General features: G+C 38.4%; 1 protein-coding gene across 2 annotated transcripts; it reads left to right on the top strand.

Annotated features, from left to right (window-relative positions):
• Nucleotides 1-3657: 3657 nt before the first annotated feature.
• TMEM168 (transmembrane protein 168) lies at nucleotides 3658-19084 on the top strand. Of its 2 annotated transcripts, XM_072401527.1 has the most exons (6): nucleotides 3658-3883; nucleotides 4429-4504; nucleotides 8043-9339; nucleotides 11542-11684; nucleotides 13975-14249; nucleotides 16130-19084. In XM_072401527.1, exons 3-6 carry the CDS (start codon nucleotides 8206-8208, stop codon nucleotides 16675-16677), a joined length of 2100 nt encoding a protein of 699 aa, XP_072257628.1. In that variant the 5' UTR covers nucleotides 3658-3883; nucleotides 4429-4504; nucleotides 8043-8205; the 3' UTR covers nucleotides 16678-19084. The 2 variants fall into 2 exon arrangements, with proteins under 2 accessions (XP_072257628.1, XP_072257626.1); XM_072401525.1 differs by lacking the exon at nucleotides 4429-4504.
• Nucleotides 19085-21526: the final 2442 nt, after the last annotated feature.

Genomic DNA, 21526 nt, shown 5'->3' with positions numbered 1-21526 from the left:
GAAGATCATAATAAAAAGTAGTATAACAAAGCCTATCTCCAAAAATATTTCTGATGAACCACAGACCATAATGAAAATTGGAAAAGGTCACAAGTGTGTCAACCAGGAATGCAGTCAAATGCACAATAGAGCACAATCAAATTTTGCAAGGTGAGCCAAGGAGACCAAATTTGTTAATAAATAGGAAATGATCCTGTATGGTTTTTGTTTTCTTCCATCTTTAATTTCAAGGGACAGTCAGTTCTTCCTACCTTAACACTTTTCCTGGAAACTTCTGAAGTGGAGGACTGGGATGTCTTAGACCATGCTTCAGGTTATTTTACCTATGATAACTTACCTGTTCAGGGGTGTGTTTTAACAGACATTCTCATTATCTTGACTCAATGATTAAAAAAAAGATCTTCCAGAATTATCTACTCTTGGTTTCTCAAGACTCTACAGTTTGCACTCTTCTTGGGTCTTCCTCCAGCTGAGGTGTTGGCATGCTGAACCAGGGGTGTGCCAGCAGCATGGGTAACATTTGTTAGGGTGTCCTTGAAGACAGGGTGCCAAGCAGCAATCCTAAAGTTTGCAAACTTCTTCATGAGGCTTTATAAGCTGCATGTAGTTGTCTCAGCAGTCCTTTGATATGGCAGCTTATTTCTTTAGATTAATCCGTGCAGCAAAGATACATTTATGCAGCATCTGAAAAGTGCTCTCTGAGTTGCATGTTTTCCTCCCTCCTGTGGTTCAATATGCTAGCATCGGTTATTATTAAACTGTATTTATAACGTGCCTCCATATTACGTTGTGCTGTACGTTAAATAGAGTTTGCAAATGACAGATAGATGCAAACCGTTACACAGGAGGAGAGGGCCCCACCCAAAAGAGCTTACAATCTAAGAGGTGGGGGAAAGTAGCACACAATAGGAGGGGGGATATGGATAAGTAGTGCGGTTTTATGAGACTGAATGGGGTTGGGTAGGTCATTTTGAAAAGATGGGTTTTAAGGGCTCTTTGTGCAGAAGGAGCAGCGTAGGTATCACAGGAGGCTCTGGGCTCCCATTCATTCTTGATTGCCTAGGCGATTAAGGGGGCAGTGCTGCACTTTTTTTTTTTTTTTTAACTTAAAGATGATGAAGTTTACATTTTCTATATTTCTTAGCTTGGAAAAAAGGACAAAAAATGCACACCCAAGAACTAGTACGCTGCAATATGTAACATATATGTTCTTAGGTTTAGTTATGCCTTCCAAGTATAGGGCTGGAAGTTGATATTTACATGCAAACACTACACAGAATACTAAGCTCATGTATAGGTGGTAAACTCTAACAAAAAATTGAACTATTTAAGATAATAGTTCTCTCATTTTGATTGATATGCTTTATAAACATAGTCAGTCTTGCCATAAAATATACACAGGCACAAAAATAATTTAATAATTAGAAACAAAATTTTTTCAGCGCAAATAAAAGATACATTTAGTGTTTTGTAATAGATTTGTTTTCCCATTTGTATTGGGTGACGTTAACACAAAACAACTTCTGGTGTTATGTAGTAGCTGTTCTGCCTGAAATGTCTCTCCTAAATTAACAGTCAACATACAGGACTGCAAATGCTGGTAACTGAAACACAGATTCTAGAGGTAAATACACATACATATGGTGACTTTTATTACAACAGAATAGCAGATTTTCAATTTGCCTTTTAGCTTGGCAATGTGTTTTTTGCTCTGTGGTCTCACTGTTTGTAAAATAATGGTGCAAATAAAAATAATAAATTTAGGGACAGAATAATGATTTAGATGAACAATCAGCATTCTACATAGTGAGTGACAGAAGTTATTTAAAATGATATACATCTGACCCCTGCACAATGTATATTACATACTCGTCAGTTTTGCACTCCTTACCATTCTCCCTTACATTGTTAGAGCAATTTGGTCAGACGATTCAATCCTAAGGGTCCCCCAGACATTTCCTAAAGCTCTTGGGGATGTCATCTGCTGTTGCTGGCCCCCTGATTCCTGAGTAAACCCATACTGCTGACATTTATTTTGAGAATATTTGTGTTGTCATGATGATGCATTGGCTTCAGTGTTTTCTGAGTCTCTGACCTGGAACAAATATAAGGATAAGGAATTCTGACACTCATTTCCAGCATGCTGTTGCTGGACCTGTGACTCTAAAGTATTGAATATATATATATACACAGCCAATAACTAGGATTTATAGAAAAAGTGCTCAGCATTGACAGTTCTCATATTTTTCTCATGATAGAGTCATTTTAAGCACATGTAATAAATGTGATGACTGTAATCTAACTACTGATTCACTTTACAAAAGCAAAACTACACTGAGGTCATAGAGGTATTGTGCAATACATCCCGGTATCACACTCTTGTGGGTAGGGGTTTCCTCCCTCATCCCAAAAAATTATGCAGTTAGGGTAATTGGTGTCCCCCAAAAATTTTACCTGAGACTAAATTAAAGACATATGATGGAGGTACGGACATTACATTGCTCCTTTGAGGGAAAGCTAGTGACATGATTATGGACTTTGTACAGCGCTGCGTAATTTGATGGCGGTATATAAATACTGTGTAGTAATAATAATATTAATATGGGAACCAAACCACCATCTCTTTAATTTCAGATACATGCAATTTTGTATATTCTTGTATACCCTTTTCTGGTTCTCATTTTTGTTGATTATTTTTGTTCAAGGGTTGGGATCCAAATGACAACCCCCCCTCCCCTTTATATCTCTATTGTGTCTTTTTTGTGTGTTGCAGGTGCCACTACCAGTCCTTTAGTATCCTTATAGTTACTCCCCCCCCTTTTATCCTTTCTCTAATTAACTTTTGGACAATTACTCTATACTTGTGTTGACAACCAGGTCCTAAAGCTGGGTACACACATGCGATAATTGCAAAATCAGGATCCTTTCCAGCGACTAAGAACTGCACGATGCATGAACGAGAGCTGTACATACAGCACCATTCTGCTCAATGGAGAGGGGACGGGGAGAACGACGGAGCAGCACCCGATTTGCGCTTCACTTCCATTACGATCGTTTGTTGTCCATCGTCCGTGGATCTGCCAGGAGGGTCGTTCGGGCGATGGACGATGGGCGCTGTACACACGCCAGATTCTCGTCTGATATCAGCCTAGAGCCGATTATCAGACGAGAAGCATTGGACGTGTGTACGTACTTAACAAACCAAATGATGAACAACGGAGTGTTCCTTTGTTATGTGGTGTCTTTTGTTTGGTATACCTACATTCTATTGCTATTCAGTTTACCTTTATGGGTCTTTGCTGTCATTGTTTGTACTATAGCTATTTAACCTGTATGTCATCATTGTTCAATAAAAATGTTATTTAAAAAATCTATAGCGGATTCTTTTTAATGGCAAAGGTAGCACTTTGGTAAAATTATTATGTATTATGACTTTTCCATGCATACTTGTACAGCTACTAAAAGGTTCCCTTTAAAATACATTGTTTGCAGTGATTGTATCTCAATAGAGGAATAGAAACTCTCTGCTAAATCACTGCATAGAAGAAATATGTCTGTGTGTATCTTTGTTCATTTTTTTCCTGGACAATAAAGCTTTGATAAAGTGTAATTAAGGCAGTGAAGGGCGAAGTTTCAGTCCCTCGGTGTTTTGTCCCTCCCTGCTTCCCCTAGTAAGTGACACGGCCTCAACATGGCGGCGTTTGCGGAAACAGGAAAACTTTAATGGGTTTTCCGAGGCGGCGGTGTTGATTCCTGGGAGCGGATAGAGAGCCCGGTACAACACACGTGACATGAGCTCCGGAGGGCGCCACACTGCAGCCTTGGATGGCAGGACGTGCCGGGAAGTGTAACTCCTTCGTGTCCCCGGTTACAGCTTGTCAAGGTTTGTTTTACCTGAACCTCTGTCAGAAACCCTGAATGCCGGGGGTCAATAATAAAAGTACCATACACCATCCATGGGTGAGGGAAGAGCTCCGTGGGTTACCTCTCACACAAAGTGTATGGGCCATTCTCAGCAATGCATTGTGGTGATGTGACTACACCTTTGTGTATACATCAGCACCACAACACACAATATATTGTATCACGGCGCAATCACAATGAATTACATGGCCCTACAACATGGTTACTAATGTGAATGGGCTGCACAGTGCGCACAATCATTTCACAAATCATAGGATCCTTATTGTTACAATGTAAAAATATCCATAATATTACCAAATACGGTGATTGTTTTATTAGGCGGGGATTTAAAAATTACGTCACATGACTAAACATAAGAGTATATGGAATAAATAGAATCTTGTGTTATAAACATTTGTTTCTTTAATGTTTTGACATCCAATGCTGCTGATTGCAGGCTGCCTTTTTTACAATCACTTTCTGTCTTTGTTCACTTCCTGTCCATGTCAACTACATGACCGGCAGAGAAATGAAAGAAGAACAAGAATGCATCCATTGGGGTTTATATAAGGATTGCTGGAACTCTGCATGTGTGTTTAAGGTCAGTGACCGGGATGACAGGGTTAGGGCAGGTTCAGACCCTGGGTAGGAACAAGAGTTCTCATGTGGCTTCTGATAACTGGCACCTTTTCTGCTGCCGGCAATGCGGTGCTGGTTCTTAATGGACCAGTGTTTGAAGGTTTGACAGCGGATGGCAGTGAGTTGTACTGAGCTGCTAACGGCCACCTCCAGTGTTCAACCCATTATTTTTTTATACCCTAGGTGGGAAGAAATTGCAGGCAGGTGGTAGCCCATGTGTTGTGACCCAACTCATCAGTAACCACCCAAAAACAGCAGGAGGGTTATTGAAAAGTGCTGGGTGGTGCACCCAGCTACAAGGGTCTGGGGAGAACACTGCACCCTATTCATTCTCTGTTGGACTGCTGCAGCTAGACACCATATGTAGCATTTCTCCCAAGAAAAAAGTTCAAGGTCATAACAAAGCAGTAACCACAACCGCACATATACCGAACTGTTAGACTAAATTTGCATATATAGGTTGACTGACCTGGATCTTCTGTACCAATTAAAGCGTACCAAACTTATAAATTTCACTTTACATAAAAGGGTAGACAACCCTTTTATAAAAGATAAAAAATCTGTTTGCATTTTTTTTTTTTTAAGTGCAACACCCTTTAAAAAAAAAAAAAGGGTGCAGCACTGCCCCCTAATTCTCTATTGCCTAGGCGATCAAGAAAGAATGTGAGTGCAAAGCCTCCTGGGATACCTAGGTCATGCATCTCGGGAGGCCCTTGGGTGCTCCTTCTGCGCATGCCTAAGCATCTTGGGCGTGTGCAGAAGGAGCCCTTTCAACAAAAGGGAAAGAAATTGCCGATCTCAGCATGCGCAGTGAGATTGGCAATTTTTTTCCCCATCTACGTAACCTGATCTCTCGCCTGCCCCAGGTGACGTAGAAAAAAAAGAACCTGGAAGAAGAGGGGAAGATGGCGGCGCCCCGGCTGTGTTACTTCTGCTGTGTTACTTCTTTCTGCATACAGATATAGCACCAAGCGATATTATAATAGTAATACAAGTGTGAGTCCTCTGTCCATAAATATGATCATTCTGGTAAAATATGTTCATTCAGTCATGTTCATATAAATGTGTTCGTAGTCAGCACTTCCGTTGGTCTTGTTATGTTTGCAGCCAGCTAGGGAGGATGAAAGGAAAGATGTGACTGATTTCTCAGGAGGTAGAACAGACAATTCTTTCCTCATAAATGAGAATAATTATGTAGTCCCTAATACATGCCTGGACAATTTAAATGAATCTGTAGGCATAAATACCTGCAAGCTGCCATTGCTCACTTGTGTGTGAGGTTTCATTTTTCTCCTATTCGCCATTCTGTCAAATAACTTTGTAAATCAGACTAAAAACACACCAAGTATGTGCTAGTGTAGTAGCAATGCCGGTGTCAAAGAATCTTTCTAGCTTATATATAAAATCTTTATAGCTTAATTTTATTGGCTGTACTAGTTGTATGTACACGGTGATAATTCAGTGGTAGGCTGTAAATTAATAATCGGAAATACCCCAGTCATAGTCAGCTCTAAAGCCTGAATTAGAAATGACGTTGGCACAATCTAGTTTTTGGCTGTTCGCAGTGTGAACTGACCTCTGTCGGTTAAGACATTCACTGGGCAGGTTAAAAAATCAGTTTCACTATTATCCCTTCTCCTCCTCACCATAGACAATCCATTCAGCCTATCCTTGTCCTGTTCTCCTCTTGGTGCTTTCTTTTCTCTCCATGCCTGCACAGCTAATCAAAATCTTATGTAAATGAGCAGCCTCACCAACTGGATTTCAGTTAGCAAGTTGTGTAGTCAAGTAATTTATAGCTGCATCTGTTTTAGCAACCTGAGATTACAGTTTAATAATCAGTGGGATACATCCTATTGAATGCCAGGAGCTGAAACAAAACACATTTTGAATTATACAAAGACACTTATCTCTCTGTTGTCTGGTGACATTCATGAAAAGAAAGCGCAGGGAAGTTGTACAACTAAGCAGCTAAGCACAGATTATGGATATGATGTAGTAAACAGTCCAAGTTTGGTCCTCTGCTAACAACTGTAAAGCCAAAACAAATACAGGGTGCACAAAGTTTTGCATGAGTCACACTTTGGTACAAAAATAACTAATAAATGATATTTGTGAAGGTTGGAAGGGAAAGCCAGGATCACCTCTGTGAACTGATCATGCCTGAACAGCAATTGATAAAGGGCATCAAGGACTCCCCGCAGAAGCGGAATGTAAGGATGCACACTTACTCTGATGGCTTTACTTGTGATCTTTTTGAGACATTGTCACTTTCCGAATGTAGAACACATTAGGTTTTATTTATAAAACTGGGAATCTGACATTCCCTCAAACATTCCTTGGTGGGAATCTTCTATTTCTATGTGTTTCAATGGTAGTAATTGATTCCCACACAACATATTTGAGGGAATTATTATTATTAATAAACAGGATTTATATAGCACCAAAATATTATGCAGCGCTGTACATTAAATAGGGCATGTGAGACTCCCTGTTTTATAAATAAATACCACTGAGAAAGAAAATATATATGTAGATTTTTCTTTCAAGACTAAAATGTCACCGTGGTGCAATATTTTGGGACCATGTGTGACCCATTTATAGAGGCACGTGTGACTGGGATTAATTCAGATTCTCTGATGTACTGGCAAGGTTTATTCTTTGATGGATCCAACCATCTGTCTGGTTGCTGCAGATTCAGTTACTACAAAGTCCAAGTGCTGCATGGTGTATGACCAGGATATGTTTTCCGCCTTGAGTCCATACCTTTAAATGTTTTGACATTGACTGGATGTGTTGTTACTGGTTGCATCAGGTTTGGTGTGCCAATTGCAGACATTTGATGCTGGCAATGCCATATATTTATGGCAATGTTTGTCAGATTGGGCAGTGTATATGGTAAACGTGGTTTATTCAGGATTACGTGCACTCCTTCTAGCAGTGATACACTATAAGATTGTGGATAGGATGGACAATACATCAAACAAGGGGCAGGTAAATGATATGTAAAATGACATGAGTAGTGCTCTTTTTTCTATCATTTAGCACATATTTGGGAATTTTTTTTTCGTGTCGGGGAAGGGTTTTGTATATACTCTGTCATACCTGGCATTGTACTGAAAAAAGTTTTGTTTTCCACTCTGTCACAGCCATGTTAAGTATACAAATTGTTCTGTGAAAGAAAATGACTTATCCAGGATTTTTATTGTAGCAATAACAGCAGCACCAGCCCTCACACTAATCTGTTGTGTATAGGCAGTGTAGCCATTTTAGACTACTCCTTTATTACACAAATAGGCGGAACAACATATATAAAAGGAGGAGAGGTTATACTAAGCTGTAGCAAATCTGTAAGCAAACCTTGTACTCTATAATTGGTGCAAAGATCAATGATATACAGGAACACCTTTATATACATTTATAATGGCTTATATTGTACTAAATTAACTTGCTATACACAAATGGTATCATTGTAATGTTGATTATTTTTTCTTCTATAGGTTAATGGAAGAGAAGAAATAGAAAACCAGTCATTTATTGTTTCAAAGAAGCAGATATGCAGACAAAGTGATGTACATGACTACAAAGTACCAGCACATTCACACTTCTTTATGAAAAGACAACAATACAAGCTCTTTGGAAAATCCCCTTCCACCGTTGTACATGTGTAGGTCACTCCGTTACTGTGTTAGTCACTGCCTCCACGCAGCAATGACGAGACTCGAAGAGGCAAACCAAGAGGTCAACATGCACTCATCAGTCAGATATTTAGGATACTTAGCCAGAATCACTTTACTGGTAGCAATATGTATGGGCCTTTATGTTAGATGGGAACAGACAGCTGAAACGTTATTATTGGTCATTTTTATCCTAGGCCTTTTCGTTTTTGGCATTGCAAGTATCCTCTACTACTATTTTTCAATGGAAGCTGCCAGTTTAAGCCTTTCAAATCTTTGGTTTGGGTTTCTTCTTGGTCTGCTTTGTTTTATAGATAACTCCAAGTTTAAGTATGATGTAAAAGAGGAAGCAACAAAATACTTGCTTATATCCTCCATAATAGTTAGAGCAATGTCTGCACTTGTGGAGAGGATTTGTGGCTGTGTCCGACACCGTCCCACCCTTCTAACAGCAGCTGAGTTTTTGGAACTGACAGGTTTTGCAGTTGCCAGCACCATCATGCTTGTCCAAAAGTCACTGTGCATCATCTTACTTATCACAGCATTTGCGCTGATAGTTATTGACCTGCGAATGAAATCCTTCTTGGCAATCCTAAACCTGGGTATATTTGCTGTCCTGACACCTGTGCTGTTTTTCCCTTCACTGAAGATTCCTGTCAATCCATTTGCATTGTCTTGCTTTTTCTGCTGCATCATTAGTGAGCCTTTTCTAGATGTGTACTTTAGCGGTCTTTCAGTCACAGAACGATGGAAGCCATATTTGTATGGAAGCAGAATTTGTAGAAGGCTTTCTGTTCTGTCCATTGGATTGATTGAACTAATATTTTTCATTCTAGCAGCCTTTAAATTAGGAGACCTGAATCTATGGTATTTTGTTATTCCTGGCTTTTCCATCTTTGGTATCTTTTGGCTAATTTGCCATATAATCTTTTTAATTACTCTATGGGGTTTCCACACTAAGTTAAATGACTGCCATAAGGTATACTACAGCCACAGAACCGATAACAGCCTTGATAGGGTTATGGCTTCAAAAGGAATGCGCCATTTTTGCCTAATTTCGGAGCGCCTGGTGTTCTTCAGTCTCCTTGCAACAGGAATTCTTGGTGCTGTATCTTGGCAGGTAAGTAGAAAAGAAACCATGTATAAATTTGTATATTCTCCTTTAGCATGTAGCTTGGTCATTACCACATATTTACAAGCAGTTGTTTTCAATAAAAATATGTATTTAATTCCCCCTTTAGACTTTAACCGTTTCGATATGGGAAAAGTTTACCAAAATGTCACAGCTTGATTTATACAATGTACATTGTGCCCTCTACTCAAAATGTGCTGTTCTCCAAGATAAAACATATACCTTGCCATCACAGATCTGGTCTGTCCACAGGACCTACCAGGGCTTACTCTCCTTTCTCTTCTATTAACAACAGTAGCAGTACCTGTCTAGAGATTCAGGGAAATGCCCCTGCATGATTTGAGTTTAAATAATTGTTACACTGTCGATAATTTTTGTATACACTGTATTATCTTGAATACAAGCAGCAAAAAGACCCTTTTCTTCTTGTTCTTTTTATGTTACAATTCTATAGGGGATAGCTGTAACATTAGGTTACACAACACAACTCACCATACACTTTACCTCTTATACAAACCCCTGGTGGTAGACTATATGAAAGCCTTTTAATATTTATTAGGTCAATTATGTGTTGTTATTATTAAGCTTTATTACATTTTTTTCCATTTCCATTTTTTTCAAGCAAATTCAAACAAAAAGCACACCTAAAAAGACAAGTGAAAAATCTGTTTTCACTTCTCTATACTTTGCTGAAATTGGTGTAAATTGTTTATCATTGCAGTTTAATTTGTAAAAAAAAAAAAAAGTAATTTTGGAAAAAGTTATAATGTGAGGCTAGTATGCAATGCTATATTCCTTTCCACATTATATGTTCTAGGAAAATGTTCTTCTCCAGCTTTAGGTTTGTACGTGCAGTCGGTGTCTTTAGAAGTGTCTGCAGTCTATGTGTTTAAATCTTTTGTATGAGCTAAAGCTTTACATTTACCCAGCAATACAAATAATGCAGAATGTAGCATCGGCACCCACAAATACTGCGGTATAGCCATAAAGCCTTCAAGCCTTTGTCAAATGGAGCAGCTTAATAACCATGTTACCTGGATTCTTTTCTATGTCATTTCCACTATTTTACACCATTTCGTAAGAATTCTGCAATATTAGGACTATAGTGGCTTCATTCCTATGATCGGTATGGTATATCAATGAGTTCTTTCAACATGTTAAAAAAAGAATACAGTTGTGTTAAAAATAATGGCAGTGTATCTAAAAAAAAAAAAAAAAAAAAAAAGTGACTAAAGCTCAAATTCCTTATAATAGCTTTTATTTCCATGCACACAAATGCATGTGCCACCATTGTGGTCTGTCTTTACCGTGTACTGTGACTCATATTCAGTGTTTGGGGGTCATCTGACAAATTGTCTGCAGCACTTAGACCCAAAAAGATCAATCTTACTTTTATCAGTCAAACATTTGCACCATTTCCCCTTTTTTCAGTCAGTGTGTTCTTTGGGGAACTGTAACCCCTTCAGCACATGTATTTGTTTTTTAAAATTAGGACGCTGCTAGGGCCTATTGTCCATAGTTGGGCTTCACATAGTGTTTTAATTATAACCATACTCACAGGTAACTTTAGATCATCTTTGATTTTCCTGAAGCTGATTATTGACTAAGTGTTTTCCATTTTGGCTATTCCTCTATCCATTCAAATAGTGATTTTCAGTTTTCTTCTTTAATGTTTTGGTTGCCCTTTAAAAGCATTTGAGATCATTTTAGCTGAGCAGCCTATAATTTTCTGCACTTCTTTATATGTTTTCACTTCTTCAATCAACTTTTTAATCAAAAGACGCTGTTCCTCTGCACAATGTTCAGATTTTCAGAGAGAAATACACTGTAACCAGCATGTACAACATTTGCTGCCTTCCTTCCTTAAATAAGGGCCACAATCAACACCTGTTTTTTTCACAGATTGAATTACCTAATTGAAATCCACACTGCTATTATTTTGAAAATCTATTATTTCGAATGTTCAATTAATGATTCAAATATACAGAATCAGGGGAACGCATGTCATGACTGTTGGTTTTCTATTACTCTTCCACACCTACTAGTACATTATTTGCCATTTAGAAATACAATTTCTACCAAAAACAGTGATTGGTCAGGTTTATAATGTCGGATTGCTATTATTCTGAACACAACTTTATATTGCATTTTTGATGCAGTATATTACTGATTTGCTTTGTTTTTTTGCAGCCATCTAATGGGATCTTTATGAGCGTGTTTATGATTGTCTTACCTCTTGAGTCTATGGCACATGGTCTGTTCCATGAACTTGGTAGCTGTTTGGGAGGGACTTGTGTTGGATATGCTGTTGTAATCCCCACAAATTTTTGCAGGTAAGTTAGTTTTGTGCCTGTAGTCTGTAGCTAGATTGTGTACCCAAAATATGTGTGCTGTGATAGCGAGATAGAACGAATATTAACTTGTGTTATGTTTTATAGTGTAGCATAAATCATGCTCCAGTTTATATATTGCTGAGGTGCACCGCATTTTGCCCAATTCTTTTATCACTTGTCTATTTATATGGTTGCTCAGGAGATAACCAGTAGCCCCTCCATTAGGCACATAGACGGGTTTGGGGAACAGCACCAATGAGGTGTGGAGAATAACTATCAGTACAGACACAGATGATGGCTGGGACAGGTGCTCGCTGTAGGAGAACGTCCTGCCGCATGTAACCTGCCATGGCCCCTTCTCGGGAGAAGTGGGAGAGAAGTAAGGTTACTGCATTTCTATTATGCACTTGTGGTGCATATAGACTTACAGACAGCTCTAAGCAGAGAAATACAATTCACCTGTAACTACAGTGCTTGGTATCCTTTCTGAAGAGGAGCCAACAATCCATCAGGGCAGGGGGGCCCTGTTAGGTTAAAGCGTACCTATACTCACAAAATAAACTTTGGCTTATGGATAATATAAGCCAAAGTTATACTCATCTGAATACTTTTTTTTTTTTAAGCTTGCTTTTACTTTTAAACATGAAAAATGAGTTCTGGCCATACCCCCATGTCTCTCTATTGCCTAGGCGGTGAGGTGCAATCTGGGTAATGTCATGCTTGGTGGGATTGTTTCTAATCCCCTCCCACAGCCCTAATTATGCAGATTATTCTGTCACTGTGCAACTGCTCCATCTGCAGCTACTGAGCTTGTGAGCTCCATGCAGAGGAAGGGGGAGAATATATATTGCATGGATACAAACTGACCCACACAGTGCCACCAGGGAAGACTGACATTTTAGTGCAAGTAAGTAAGAATAGATTCCTAACTGAAAGACTAGTTTTTGAGTATAGTTCTTTTTTAAGATAACTGTCTAGCATATAGTAATGAAAGATACATCTTTTTTTATTACTACATGCTATAAAATCGGGATGGCAAAAACTATTACATATCAGGGAGAATTATTACTCTTACTCTCATATTAAGATAACTGTCACCAATTAAACGGGATGGGTTTGGTGTGTTTACATCCCCACCATTCAGAAAGATGCTCACTATTATTATGTTACATTGAATGTAATATCATCCCATTAAAAGCATTTCCACCAGCCTTACATTAACAGTTTAGAATAATAGTGAGCAATGGAGCTAGTGAAAATGTTATTGTATGTACTATACTAATGCCCATCAAGCTTAACATTGTACCGTTTATTACATGTTTTAGAGCAGTGGTCGCCAACATTTTCGGTCCCGCAGACCACTAAGATTACCGGCTCCCGACTGCGCATGCGCAGGGAGCCAGGTGTCGCTGAAAGGGGGAGAAACCTCCCCCACAGTGACGTCATTACGATATATTCCTGCTCTCTCCCATCGGTGATCTGAGCCTGCAATGAGAGAGGGGGCAGGTTGTGTCCAGGGACAAAGCTCGCCCACTTCTCCGAGCCTGAGAACTGTACTGGGGACGTGGTCCACGGCTCTGGCCAATGCGTCCCCCCAGTGGGGTCCATCTTCTGACCCCGCACAGACCACCAGAATTTTCTCGCAGACCACCGGTTGGCGACCACGGTTTTAGAGGACCACACGCCATAGACTGCTCTGCACATACTGTGCTGTATGTACATACTCTCTGTTCTCATACAAAAAATGTTTTACTACTTTTTGTTCTGACACACACTATCAGTAAATGATGTGAGAAGAAATTAGAAGGCCAATTAAAGCCACTGAATTTACAATTTTGCATTTATTTCCTGTGTCTTTTTTTAATATGCTGCTAAGGAAACATATATTTTCATCTTTGTTGTTGCTAAGTCTTGTTATGGTTAATGCAAACTGTGGCCAGCTCTCAGGCGCATAAATCGTTAATGTCTGCCCAGGTTTTGGCAAATCATTTTGTGGTGGCTTAAGTAAACCCAGAGGATTTCATGACTTTACTGTGCAAAAACACATATCTGTTGCTACTGAGCAGCACTGCACATTTTACAACTCTGATTGCTGCTTTTATGTTCTTTGTTTTAAACATGAGCTGTGTACAACCTAATTATCACAAGAGACCTTCATATCTTTAGATATCCACTAAAAGTTATCTTGTGTCAACACTAGAGTTTGTTGGATATATAGTGTATGTTATGGTATGGTGTTTACTACAAAAAGAAACCGTTTTCTCACCTATTGTTTTTGTCACTATATTAGCCCAAATGGACAACCCATGTTGCTTCCTCCTGAACATGTACAAGAACTAAACCTGCGTTCCACGGCAATGCTAAATGCTATCCAGAGGTTCTTTGCCTCCCACATGATAGAAACTTATGGCTGTGACTACTCAACAAGTGGTCTTACGTTTGACACCTTACAGACAAAACTCAAGTCTTTTCTGGAGCTGAGAACATCCGATGGACCGAGGCATGATACTTACATACTGTACTACAGTGGACACTCTCACAGTACCGGAGAATGGGCTTTAGCAGGTAGGTGCTGAGCTGGTGAAGTGAGTTCTGTTACTGGTTTGGTATTAAATATTTTTTGGTTATAGAATTTTGTCATTTCCACATTTTAGCTTGAGAAGACTCAGTGAGTCCCCTGTTAATCTGTGGATTATTTGCATGGAGATGTTCTACTTTTAGATAGCCATTACACATTGATGGCAAAGCTGGAGGTTATTTTCTAATATAGCTGTGCATAGTTTATCAGACAGTAATGTGTGTGACAGATGGAACAGACTGCCATTAGCTTCTTTTTTTCCCACAAATCTGGACACATTTGGACCTCTGCAGTGAAATGGATTGGACTAATCATGTTTTAAAATATTAAAGCGCTCTTGAAATGTATTAATGCCAGAATGTACATGTAGATTTTTGACAAGGTAAATATGCATGCAAGTGTGTGTGCTTTATGTGTGTTATTTTGTATCAACCCCCCCCAAAATAAAAAATAAAGGGCACAGCACACACATACTTTATCCATACTTCCTAGCATTCAGGCATTCCTGGTATGAATATTCCATGGAATAATTGACAGAATCACATATGGTACATATTTTAGGCGTGGTTTTGAGATGCTCCCATTTCTTAAAGTAGTAAATACATCTTATTTTATAGACTTTTTAGTCCAGGAGAGATGCCACCTGTGGCCACCAGCAACATGTAAGCTATTTACCAATCTGATTACAATGAATTAAGGTAATAAGGTTCAGATGAGACTGAAATACAAATGTTACATTTCTGCGAGTTGCAAAAAATTGTGATAAGGAGAACTGTGATCTCCCTAGACACAATTTGCTGGACTAATCGCACTTCAGTTTTCCCTTCCTTTCATCACACAGCTTGCTCAGTCCCCTCTTTGTTTAGAAAGAGCTGTCAGTGAGTCTGGACAACCTGACAGTTTTGCTCCAGGATCAGGAGTTATATATATATATATATTTTTTTTTTTTTGTTTCTTTTGCTTATTCTGTATCTTTCTAACTTCCACTTTCACTGAAAGGGAAAGTTTACTATAGTTTAGATCTTGAACAGAGCCCTGCTGCAGACCTGCTTTGGAGTAATCTCAGTGTAGCTCCCAGCAGATGGTTTGCAGCTACTCAGGGTATGCATTTCAGCAGGGGGTTTAAAGTGGACCTATTACCAAAACTTTTTCTTTACATTCAAAGCTAGACAACCCCCCCCCAAAAAAAAAGAGTGAAGCTCCTTCCCTTTAAAGACAGAATGGGAGCGCAGAGCCTCCTCAGAACAAGCTTTTTTTTTTAAATGAGGGAATAAATGCCGGTCTGATGCATGCCTAGTGAGATTGGCTTCCCGGTCCCCCCCCCCCCCCATTCACTGCAAGCTACATCACCCCATCTCACGCCTGTACAATACAAGATCGGGTTGCATATAGGCAGAAGCCAGAAGAAAGAAGATGGCGGCACCTGGAGCTTCCTGTGTGCTGGGAAGAAGACAGATTACTAAACCTGAATTATTACACAGCATTGATTACAATATTACGCCCAAGGAAGTGCTTACACTCTTAACAAAACATGGAACACTGGACAGTTGGGAAATAATACAAAGAGACATACTATGGGGGGGGGGGGCATTAGAGAGCCTAAACAATGTAGGGGGGAGTGGTGGATGCAAAAAGCTGACTCAAATATCGAGGTTAGGAACTGGGAGCACTAAATTTGTCACAATTGTCCTAACCACTTTTTGTGTCAGTGTTCTGAGGAGAACACTGACTGTAATAATTACAGTAATGAACTTTTACTGGAATGTTGTAAACAATGTGTTTTTTTTTTTTTTTTTTGAAAGATCAAGAACTGTAAATTGGGTAGATTGAACTGAAATATTACCAGTTTTACTCTTCTGTTTTGTAGGAGGTGAAACGTTGAGATTTGAGAAGATCCTTGAGTGGTGGAGGGAGAAGAACAGTACATATTGCTCTCGACTTATTATTGTATTGGATACAGACAGCTCACTTCCATGGGTTAAGGAAGTTCGAAAAGTGAATGATCAGTTTATTGCCATTCAAGGTGCAGAAATGTCAAGGATTTTAGATATTGAAGAAGCTGACCCCCCACAGATTGGTGATTTCACCACTGACTGGGTGGAATACAACTGTAACCCTGAACATATTATAAGTTGGTCAGAGAAAGGGCGCACTGTAAAGGCAGCATATGGGGTGTCAAAGCACTGGAGTGACTACAGCTTGCACCTGCCAACAGGAAACGATGTGACAAAGCACTGGATGATTTATTTCCCTCGCATCACCTACCCCCTAGTCCATCTTGCTAACTGGTGTGGTGCCCTTAATATTTTCTGGGCTTGTAAAGTTTGCTACAAGTGTTTGAAAAGGTTGAAAATGAATTGGTTTCTTCCTGCTGTGCTGGACACAGGGCAAGGATTTAAACTGGTTAAATCTTAACTTCTATTCTAAAAAGGTACATTTATTATATTATATATGTGTGTATATATTTATCTGTTTCAATGGAAATCGACAGATAGATATATAAAGACATTTAGATATATTTTCCCTTCCTATTTAAAAAGTAACAATGCTGTTTCAGCAGCACACTGCTTTGTTACATTTGTACAGTTACATTTAAAAATTTCTTCTTTGTCAGTTCCTTTTTTTGTTACTGAGTGTTCTTTATAAGTCTATTATATGCCTTTGACAGCCCATGTAAAACTTCTTTATGTATATTTTATGTATAAATTTGTGTAATATCAAATGGAGTTACCCACCAAAGGTATGAAAAGAATGACATCTTTTATGCAGTATGGAGTTAACTGATGTAGATAAAAAACATATCAATTATTTGTACTTTATTTAGGTGAATGTAAGCCAACTGAAAACTTATTTTGGTGTAGTTTATTGGCATTTGTAACATGTATCCCTTGTGGTTGGCTGATCTATTGTATATAAAATATTTAACTAAATAGATGCATGTCAATACAATTTATCACCTGACCAGTGTCCAATATATTTATGAATGTTTCTTATAGCATTTTACAAGGGAACATTCAAATACACATATATGCCATTATTTGAAGAAAGAGCTGGGCAAAGAGATGTAAGATGTGTGTGTTCAACAGAGAAAAACACAAGATTGGTTAACATCAAAACAACAACAACAAAAAGGTTTAGGTACACATCACAGGTTTGAGACTTTATATAAAGTCACTTAAGTATTTTTTACATTAAAACATTTATACCCTGATTCTTCCAAAGCTAAAAAACAGCAGAACCCCATGGTCTTTGCCTTAGGTTTCATTCTCTTTGATTTAAGAATTTGAGTGAATTTGATTCATGTAACCCATTGCAAAGGTATCAGTAGGAGTTAAGTGAACCAGTAGCATGTAGCATGTAGCATTTAGTCTTGTAGAGTTTAGGTTTTCTTTGCTACATGTTCTTATTATTAACATGTAGGACCCAACTTGTACTTTTATTAACAACTGGAGCACTATTTTAGAACAAGTAAACCTTTATCCCAAAAAAGCATTGCTTTTCCCCAGCTGCTGTGTCAGAGATGGCTGTATAATACCAATATGTGAATCAGATGTTATGTCATCCATCTCTGTCCTGAATGGTGCTTCCTTTACTTGAGTTTTCATCCTACGCTCTGGTTTATGCATTGGAATGAGGAGGTACAGATTGTCTGACTAGTGCATGCCCTGGATAAAGATGAAGACTTCCATTCTATCTGTCTATTTCCTAGCCAGATCCTGGCACCATACATCAGTCACTAGAATAAAAAAAATAAATCCGCACATGCAGAGTAAAGCCAGTGCTGGCTTCAGGCAGTGAACACTGACTTCTAGCATGATCTACAATAACACAAATTATACATCACAATGAATGGCGCAGGGGGCTGAGCATATTGTTCTATTTTCTAGCTGTGGAAGCCAGACACAGCCCACCCACAAACCTTTTCAGGTCAGTGGTAGAAGCCCCCATACTTCTTCATGACAGGTGTAAGTGAAAACTGTCATCAGCGAAAAATCATGTAGAAGGTTAAATAGCACATGCTGAAAAGACACTCCTATAGATGACTGAGGGTGTTTGGAATTTTTTTTTTTCCGTCATTTTACAAACTTTACAAACAACTGAAATGTATTTAACGCGTTGCTCAAGTATTGTCTTCGCCAATCCTAATATGTTCTTCTACCTTAAATCCACCAATGCCTTTTTTTGACATTTAACAGTAACATGTTTATTAAATGCACCAATGCCTTTTATATGACGTTTTAGTTTCTACCAAGTAAAAAGTATTTCAGTGGAGAAAATTCTGATAACAAATTGCACTTTTTTTTCCTCTACCTACTGATAACACCTATTCTATTTAATTTACACAGAGAAAATAATAAAGTTTTTAGTTTTTTATGACTTTATGTGAACAACTGATTTTGCCAAAAAATGTGTTCTAAGAATGACAAGGAAAATGACTGTAATCCCTTCTTGCCCAAATACCAACTACGAATGTGAACATAAAGAGCATCAGTAAAACTCAGGGATTTCAGAAAATATGCAAATGTACATTTTTATTCATGATTTAAAAATATTTGTATCAGATCTATGCAATCTAATAATTATATGTAAATACACCAATGTTTTGTTTTCCTCTTTACCAATACATGTCCTAAATGCCCCCATAATACTTTGGCTTCTTGTTACTTTATTTATATAAATAATATATATTTTGTTTTTTCCGTATACTGCATATCTGTCTACTATTGTTTGCTTTACAATATTATGGTTTATATGATATGGAAAGGAAATTATTTGTGTAAATGTAAATAAAAATATTTTATGATTTTTTTTTTCATGAAAATTATGTTTGCCCTTTATTTCTATTAAATACAACAATATCCCATAGGACAAGGCACAGAGGAGTAGAGCAATTGGATTTCACAGACTGCTATGCTAATTGTAATTTAGGTTTCTCTGCACACTGCTCTTTGAAATCACATTTTTAGCAGATTATATTTTTAGCAGATTATATAACTTATAAGACCTGCATTTTGAAGATGCTCTAACTTATTTGTCCAGCTATCACAACAACAAAATCTATTGTGTTTAAGCAAATGTATATTGCTGCTGCCAATTTTTTCATGCTTTATCATTGATTGAAAGCGTGTCTCCCTTACAAGGTCTAAGAAAGTAAAAGAGAAAAGGTATTAATAGGTGTATGCCAATTTTAAACACATAGTAAGCAAATAACTGGATTTACTCATTTCCTTGCCAAACTCAAAGGGTCACTTTTTACCCTGTTGATCCCACAAGCAGGGTCATTAAATGGCATCCAACACCCTATATATAGGTCTTCTGTAAAAAGCCCACAACAGGAATCAAGGAAATAAACATGGACAATTGCAACCCAATCATTATTTTTTTATGGCTCGGTTATTGTTGGCATACCACAGGATGTTACTAGCAACAACAACACAAGGGAAGAAAGTAAAAAAAAAAGGACATACCAGTCCTCAGTGTATCTAAAAAAAAAAAAAAAATACAAATCTATAAACAGATGCTCAAAAAACACAAGATTCAAACAATTTCGATTAGCTGACCCCCACAATTTTTTTACCATCTGATGAATGTGTTCATTGAACTCCAACTTGCAACCTTACACACTGGGCCTGATTTATTAAAGCTCTCTGAGCCTGGAGAGGATACGTTTTCATCAGTCAACCTAGCACACCTGGAATGGATCTGGTCTAGGGTTTAAAAGTATTTGCTAACTAATAGCAAATGACTTTTAAATTATCCATTTCAGGTTTGCTGGATCACCCAGCTTCACTGATGAAAGTGTATCCTCCCCAACCTTGAAGAGCTTTAATAAATCAGGCCCACCGTGTCAGCCAGTGCCCTAACCCATCCCAGTTCAGTGAGCTCTTGCCTCATCTGGTGGTTGAACCAATTATATAGGCACAACACAGTGCAAAGTTATCACCACAACAAAAAGTTATTTTTGGCAATGCCATGTCACACTTTTTAACCATTTGGGAGTTTAAAAGGTTCTCAGTCTCCTATATCAACTTCTTTAGTTAAAGTGTTATAGTTCTGTAGTTAAGCTGAGATCTTTTACACTGTCTAACTTTTTCCACACATCTTCCCCTTCTGCAGCTGGGAAAGCTAGTAGAATAGATTCCCAGTGAAGGTGCGATGTAGGACTATCTTTGGCAGAATCTGGGGCAGGGGCTTCACTCTGTTCTGTAAAGGTTTCTTGCAAAGAAAAGGCTGCTAGTTCATTCACTCTTCTCACTGGTGATCATAACTTGTTTGAAGCTTGCAGGATTTGTTCTTCTAATGGTTATGACTACCACTTGTTTTGCTGTTAAGATTGGTAAGGCTTACACTCCAACAATGTGAATCTAAATTTGTCAGAAACAAATCACATGAATCCTAAATCATGAAGAATTATTAGAGGCTTGACTCATTCTGCCACAGTAGATCTTCTTCCTTAGAGTTTCTGTCTGCATTCCCTGCACATGCAGACACCAGGGTTTTCTTGCCCAGTTGTGTAAGATTGATATAGTTATGGCAGCATTCATCTTCAGGAGGACTTCCAATATTGGTGCTGTTGGAAAAATGTTGACTAGGGAAATTTTCCATTAGTGTCTCAGGTTTTTCTGACAGCTAGTCAGAGAGTATAAAAAAAACAGCAATTATTTTATTTTTATTGCCACAATCATTGGTGTTTCCTTCGATCTGAAGATGTATTGTAAATACCACTTTTTCACTCATTACTTGTAATGGTCCACGGGATGTCTGCTTAACCTGTCTGCAGACTCTCCATCCCCTGGAATTTAGAAACCTGTCAAAGTATGTAGATCTTTCCCTCTGCCTACTGAAAGATTTGATGGGGTATCTGAAGGCTACCAGAGGAATACTTGTTTCACATAGGCAATTGCAGTTTGGTTGTCAAATAAAATCGTCACATAATGACCCTCCAATAGGCTGGCTACAGCAGTCCATCACAAAAGATGCCATCTTTTGACATTAGAAAAGATTATTTGCCAAATTGATTATGTGCAACCAAGACCAAGGCACTGTCATTATTGTTTGTTGTTTTAGAGTCCAAGAATAATCATGAAGTGATTTATAAGGGCAGCACGGTGGCTCAGGGGTTAATACCAGGTTCGAATCCCGGCCAGGGCACTATCTGCATGAAGTTTGTAGGCTCTCCCCTTGTCTGCGTGGGTTTCCTCCCATATTCCAAAAACATGCAGTAAAGTTAATTGGCTTCCCCAAAAAAATTGACCTTAGACTA

This window comes from Pyxicephalus adspersus, chromosome 2 (assembly GCF_032062135.1).
Source record: "Pyxicephalus adspersus chromosome 2, UCB_Pads_2.0, whole genome shotgun sequence".
Classification (NCBI taxonomy): domain Eukaryota; kingdom Metazoa; phylum Chordata; class Amphibia; order Anura; family Pyxicephalidae; genus Pyxicephalus; species Pyxicephalus adspersus.
This window is presented reverse-complemented; position numbering and strand designations above follow the sequence as displayed.